The 6,482-nt window shown below is 53.0% G+C and overlaps 1 protein-coding gene across 2 annotated transcripts; it reads left to right on the top strand.

The window, feature by feature from the left end:
- Positions 1–2,541: 2,541 nt before the first annotated feature.
- ID4 (inhibitor of DNA binding 4) lies at positions 2,542–5,807 on the top strand. 2 transcript variants are annotated; one of them, XM_063159875.1, is made up of 3 exons: positions 2,542–3,232; positions 3,895–3,953; positions 4,364–5,807. In XM_063159875.1, the coding sequence occupies exons 1-2, from the start codon at positions 2,834–2,836 to the stop codon at positions 3,937–3,939; spliced, it is 444 nt and encodes a 147-aa protein (XP_063015945.1). In that variant the 5' UTR covers positions 2,542–2,833; the 3' UTR covers positions 3,940–3,953; positions 4,364–5,807. The 2 variants fall into 2 exon arrangements, with proteins under 2 accessions (XP_063015945.1, XP_063015956.1); XM_063159886.1 differs by having other exon boundaries at positions 2,542–3,239.
- The last annotated feature ends 675 nt before the right edge of the window (positions 5,808–6,482 follow it).

The following is a 6,482-nucleotide window of genomic DNA, read 5'->3' as shown; positions in this document are numbered from 1 at the left end:
AATAGCCACTGTTCCTCCTTCTTGTGTACAAGCCTCTTTAGGGATGAAGAGTTTTACCATGCCCACCTAGATGGATAACATTCTGGGTTTTCCAATCTGTTTCTAAAGCAATTTACTCAGCACATCCACCCTAAATTTTGAAAGAAGCAGCCAAGCTGACCTGGTCCCACTTAAGTCAATGACAAAACCAACATTGACTTCAAGGAGAGCAAAAGCAGACCTGTTGTCGGCAGGGAATTGGTGCGTAGTGCTCAGCCGAGCATGTCGGACTAGCATGTATCAGCTTCATGAGTATCAAAGGGAGTTACTAGAGGAAAACCCTGAATATTTATAGGGTAGTTGAAGGGGAGGGTTGTTTTTGCCTCTCCCACAAATCTCTGCTGTGATACATTAGCTACATGAATGCAGGAAATCCTCTTGCAACTTCAGCGCTTGCAGACCCTCAGATTTGCCTTTGTATCCTCTGTGCTGGAAGTAGCCTGATGGAAAAAGAGCTGGTGGGGCATTTCATGGTTTCTTCATGAGTTTACAGAAATACTGAGTCATCTTCAAGAACCAGTGTGGTCTCAGTGGATTTGCTGCTCCAGGATGTGTGTTTTTGTGCGTTTGTGTGCGTGTACAGAAATTATCTGTCCAAATTAGCTTGGGAGGACTAGAGGGGAACCAGTTACATATTGGGGTTTCCCAGAGATTTCCAGTGAGATCAGAGAAGCTCCCAGAGGGGATTCAGTACAAACAGAACAGCCCAATATTACAGGGTATCTAGTTTCATGCCGATTTTAATTAACTGGCACCAGCAAGATTTGAGCCTGCATTTTTACCATAATTTAAAATGTTGTTTTTTTTTTTTTTTTTCTAAACAGCACATCAAATCTGTCCATATTGCCAGGACCCCAGAAACAGACAAAGTAACCATAATACACACTTTAAGGCCTATGCCTGCAAGGAAACCCAAGAAGTTTCACTGAATAAAACCAATGACTACAACACAATAGGGATCATCCAGCCCATAGGTAATGGAAATACACCTTCCCATCACATCCTCCTGATGTAGCATACATCTAGACCGAGGTCTAGATTTACACCTCCAAGATTTACACTGCACACGTGGGTTTGAAGCTGAGAGCAGCCTAACTGCCATGAATGGCAGTGGCAGTGTGGGACAAAATAAGGAAAACAAGTGTGAGCATTTCTAAGCAGAGCCTCCAAACACGCGTCTTTAAGAGGTGAGAGAGAATGCAAGTGTGCTTCATTATACGCTTCAGATGATCCAGCCTCACCCCTCATTCAAGTTCTGGCTTTGACAGCTTCCCACTGTATCCTTTATATATCACCCGTTGTGACTAAGCTTGGAGGGGACATGTAATCATTAATCACCATTATGGATTCCTTCCCTTCTGGTGGGTTAGACGTACAAGCTTGGGGGCAGATTCTGCAGCCTTCACTCCTTCCTTCAGCCCTTTGCCCCAGCAATCAGCCCTGCTTTGCTCCCAGACAGCTTGCAGTGCTGTAGGATCGGGCGCCAAGTTTCTTACACCGGCGTCCCATTCAAATACGCAGCGGCTCTTAATCCTTAGCAGGAATTAACAGGAAGTTTCAACACTGCATTATTAAATTAAAAGGTTACAATATGCCACAAGATGACTTAAGCAGGACTCAGGAGTATATGTCTGTTAATTTTAATGCTCTGTCTCGAAGTACAGAACTCTGGACATTTCCAGCATCATATTTAAAACATGGTACATCTACTAATACGTGATCTGGTGCATTAATGGACCAAATTAAGTTACAGGTATGAATTTTACATAAAACGGATTAATATTATATGTCATGGAGGAATTTTAAATACTCCATCTCCATGCATTTTTAATAGTTATGTGCTCTAATTTAATGTTCCCTGGCTTTGCTTTGCTTGAAGTCCCCAAACCCTTCTCCTTCCTTCTCCCCCACGCTCCTCAAGTTTTGCTTGGGATTTTCCCTGCCTGTAAACCAGCGTCCCCAAGTCCCTCAAAAAAACGTGCAAAGCTGGAATAAGTCTCCTACACCGAGAGGATAAAAATGCGATTCACCACCACCCGAGGAGATGCCAGCCCTCCCGGGAAAGGGAACGGGGGAGGGATGGGAGGGCGGGCGCAGCCGCCTCGCTCCGGGTCGGGCGGCGGGGAGCGGCGCCGGTCGCGCGGGGCTGCTCTCGGGAGCGCGGGGCCGGCGCCGGGCTCCGCTGGGCGGCGGGTCCCGCCCGCATTCCCGCAGTCCTTCCTCCCCGGCACCGCCTCCTCCTCCTCCTCCTCCTCCTCCGCCCCCTCCTCCCGGGGGGGTCGGCGCGCGCCGCCCGCCCCCCCCGCAGCGCCGCCGCCCCCCTGCCCCGCCGCCATTGGCCGCCGCCGCGCTCCGGGGGGGGCCGCCGCGCCCTGATTGGCTGCGCGCGGCCCCGCGGCGCCCCCCCCGCTCCCGCGCCGCGCTCGCCGGGCCCCGCCGCGGAGCCGCCCGCCCCGCCCGCGCCCCGCGCTATATAGGGGGCGGCGCGGCCAGCGGCGGCAGCAGAGGTGGTTGTGTTCGCGGCCGAGCGGCTGCGGAGCACGGGCTCTTCATTTTAAGAAAAATATTTTTTTTTTTTTCCGGAGCGGGCGGGTTCCCGGTGCCGCTCTTGGCGCGGCTCTGCGAGCGCCTCTGGTTGCGTTCCCGGGGCGGCCGCTGTTAACGCCATCGAGGCGCTGCGGCCGCGCTCCGCTCCCGTTGCGGGCGGTGCGTGCGCGGCTTCCCGAGGTCGCAGCGGCGGCAGCGGCAGGCGGCGGCGGTGGAGAGGGAGGTTTCCCTCCTTCCTTGCGGCACCATGAAAGCCGTGAGCCCCGTCCGGCACCCCAGTCGCAAGGCGCAGCCCGGCGTGGCGGGCGGCGGCGGGGGGCACCCGGCTCTGCGGTGCCTGGCCGAGCACAGCGGCTGCAAGGGGAGCCCGCCGTCGGGCGAGGAGCCGGCGGCGCTGTGCCTGCAGTGCGATATGAATGACTGTTACAGCCGGCTGAGGAAGCTGGTGCCCACCATCCCGCCCAACAAGAGGGTCAGCAAAGTGGAGATCCTACAGCACGTCATCGACTACATTCTCGACCTGCAGCTGGCTCTGGAGACGCACCCAGCGCTGCTCCGGCAGCAGCCGCCGCCGCCCGCTCTGCACCCAGGCAGCTGTCCCGCGGGCACCCCCCGGACCCCGCTGACTGCCCTGAACACTGACCCGGTAAGAGGTGCGTGATGCCCGAGCGCGGGGAGCGCGGTGCGGAGCAGAGCGGCGTGGCGCGGTGGTCGACGCCGGCCGCCGTGGGAGCGCCCCGGTGATGTGCCGCCACTCTCGTACCCGTGGCTCTGCCGAGAGCCGTGGCTCCCGGAGGGGACGGGGCGGACGGGCGCAGGAACGCCCCGGCGGTGCGCGGTGGGTGCCCGCATCCCCTCGGTGCGGGCAGGCTGCCGCACGGTGTGTGCCGTGTAATTACGGCCTCTCGAGGGAGTACCTGTAGCCGGCGTGTTCGCACACTCGAGAACAGGCGCGCTGTTCCGCGCTTCCCAGCCTCCGCGCCGTGCAGCGAGCGTGAGGGGCTGTGGGGGCCGTGCACATGGAGCGCAGCGTGCTCTGGAGGGGCGGGAATCGGGGAGCGACTCCCCGGTACGGGACCCACGGTGGCAGCCCGGCGGCGCGGGAAGCGGCGTGCCCCGGCACCCCGGGCTTGCCGCAGCGCTGCGGTGACCCCCTTGGCTCTGTATCCCCGGGGGCTTCCCTGAGCGCTCCCGACGGGGCTATGGCGGTGCCTGGGTGCGCGGAGGAGGAGGGGGTCTGGGCAGTGGGGGGTGTCTCCGTGTCGTTTCTCCCCAGTTGTTAATTTGCCGTGTTTGGTTGCTGCGCAGGCAGGCTCTGTTAACAAGCCGGGCGACAGCATCCTCTGCCGCTGACCGCCGCTCCCCAGGTGAGTGCCGGGCGGGCGCGGGGCCGCGGGCGGGGGGAGCTCGGCGCCCGGGCTCGGTGGGGCCGCTCCGCATCCTGCGGGAAGAGAGCCTGCCGAGGGGGCACCAGAGCCCGGCGAGAAATACTTACAGGCGGCTTTGGGGTTTTATATTTAATTACGGGGTGGTTATTTTATTTTCCCTAACTACCGGGTGGTTGGGGTTTCCCCCCTCCCCCCCGCGGAGCGCCTCTGGCTGCGGCGTGCAGCTGCGCATCCCTCCCTCCGCCTGGCCCAGCCTGGGAGCTGCGGTTGTTGTTTGACCTGGTTTGTTTTGGGTTGTTGATCAAGCATGTCTTGTGTTTTGTTGGTGGCGCCAGTCGGTCTGGAGCGGAGCGGTTCACACACCCCCTCTATTCATTCCTCTCCCACAGGTGTGCGGCGGCGCCGCGCAGAGGCAGCGCGGGGGGCGGGCGGCGGCGGGGGGGCCCGGCCCTGCCCCGCCGCTCCGGAGCAAGGAGCCATCCAACCCCCCGAGCGTTCCCATGCTTCACCCCGGCAGAGCCAAGCCTGTTCACCATTTTGCACGTCCGTAGCGGTCCCCCTCCCGTCCCCAGCTCCCCGTGTCCTTTTTTCCCCCTTTCCCCCCGGTTCCGTCTCTTCTCGTCGTTCCCGGCCAGCTGTGAGCGGCGGCGTGTCCCACGGTGGCAGCGGGAAAAGTTGAGACTCTGCCCCGGGATAGAGGACCGAGCCTAAACCAGACTTTAGAAATCTTGTAACTCTTGAGGGACCGAGCAGCCGAATCTTGAAGCTTTACTAATCTCCCAGAGCATTTGTAGATATATTTGACATCTATTGTTTAAAATAGATGGATTTTATTGGGGCCCAGGGAAGTTTCTTATCCCTGCAGGAATGTTACATATTGTATAGACAAATGAGTGACATTTCATACTGTGTATATATAGAGATGTTCTATAAGTGTGAGAAAAGTATATGCTTTAATAGACTACTGTAATTATAAAATATTTTTAATTAAATATTTTTTGTAAATATTATAAAGGTGTGTATGTTTTTTTTAATCTGTGGGAGCTCAAGTACGGAGCTGCTAATATGGAAATATCTTAAATGTTTAGGACTTTTTTTGTCCCCAAATGTCCTTTAGACTCGAGAGTTGCAGCTTTAGCTAGCGGTCCTGCATGATTGCATGAGGTGTCTAATTGCAAATAAACTTGTTTGGAGTCCATACAACGTGTTTTCCTCAATCTAGACTAAAAATGTTTGTAAGTGTATTATACATTTTGAGACTACACTTTTGTCATTTAGGCACAGGGATTTTTAGCGTATTCTATAAAAGTAGCGGTAAGATGTGTTTTTTACTGAGACAAGAAAAAATTCTATCTAGTTTTTTTGCATTCCGGGGGCAATGCTTTAGATCTCTTATCAGTTTGGTTTGTTTTTTTTTAAATCTGGTCTTGAATTAGATCAAGAAATTTGTTCGGAAACTTTGTTTAGCACCAAAAGGTTTTATCGCAGATTTGTGTTCCTACAGCTTATTAATTGCTTAAAAACTGAAAACTGTTCTCTGCTTGCAGCCAAAGGGCAAACCATTAACAAAAACAGTTGCTGTTTCCTTCGTCCAAAGAGTATTAATAGTGAACTGCAGAAGGGCACATGGGCTAAGTCATTATGATCAGTGATGTAAATTCATCTTAAAATGAACTTAAGTAGACCAAAAATCGGATAACTGCGTCAAGATTATTTTTCTAGTACAAAATTACTTACATTTCACTGCAGCTATGTTACAGTTAAAATCCTGTTTAATCTCTGTGATGTGTAACTACTACATGTGAACATTAAACTAGATTTACCTGTCTTTAACTGTGATTCTTCAGCTTATTTCTTCAATCCTCTGAATTTGCACATTCTCCTCGCTATTTGTGTGTAGCATTTGACGGGTGAATTATTTTCACGGCAAGCTCTTGTACCATCAGGTCCTGCTGGCTGTAAACTTGTGTCCAGGCTCAGTGAAGGATCCTCATCTTGTGTGATCAGCAGCCTGCACACTAGTGCAATGGGATAGTGGGAGTGGGAGAATTAAGTAGGATTTAATTGGGTGCTTTGTAAATAGCTAGCCAACTGTGTGTGTAACATGGTCTGTTTGACTGAAAAAAGAGGATTTGTTTCAGATTATACAAGTGTCAAAAGTACTGTAACCCAAGGGAGGACTTCTATTAAGTTAAATATTTATAAGGAAATTAACTATGGGGGCCATTAGGTATTGACTACAGTGATAGTGTCAACAAGATGAACACTTTCTTTATCAAAATAATTGCGTAAAGATCAAATCAAAAAGTGGCTAACACATCTGCAAACACAAGGCCTCCTGTCACTGCAAGTGCTTTAAAGGCACAGGCATTTTACAGCCTGAGCTGGGCCTTAAGGGATGGGGAGTGGGTCCCTGCATTGCATTTCCCCAGCTCTGCCAGTGAACTTTTAGTCAATTTAATGAGCAAAATACACGTTCTTGTAAAATTAAGTCACAAACCTCTTATC

The sequence above is a fragment of the Melospiza melodia genome, chromosome 1 (assembly GCF_035770615.1).
Source record: "Melospiza melodia melodia isolate bMelMel2 chromosome 1, bMelMel2.pri, whole genome shotgun sequence".
NCBI lineage: Eukaryota > Metazoa > Chordata > Aves > Passeriformes > Passerellidae > Melospiza > Melospiza melodia.
Note: the sequence above shows the minus strand (reverse complement) of the source record. Positions and strands in the feature narration are given on the sequence as shown.

Excerpts from the sequence above, each read along its gene's own strand:
- ID4 (XM_063159875.1), top strand. The coding sequence starts at position 2,834 with ATGAAAGCCGTGAGCCCCGTCCGGCACCCCAGTCGCAAGGCGCAGCCC. Across the intron at positions 3,233-3,894 it reads CTGCCCTGAACACTGACCCG|GCAGGCTCTGTTAACAAGCC; the intron begins GTAAGAGGTGCG and ends GTTGCTGCGCAG.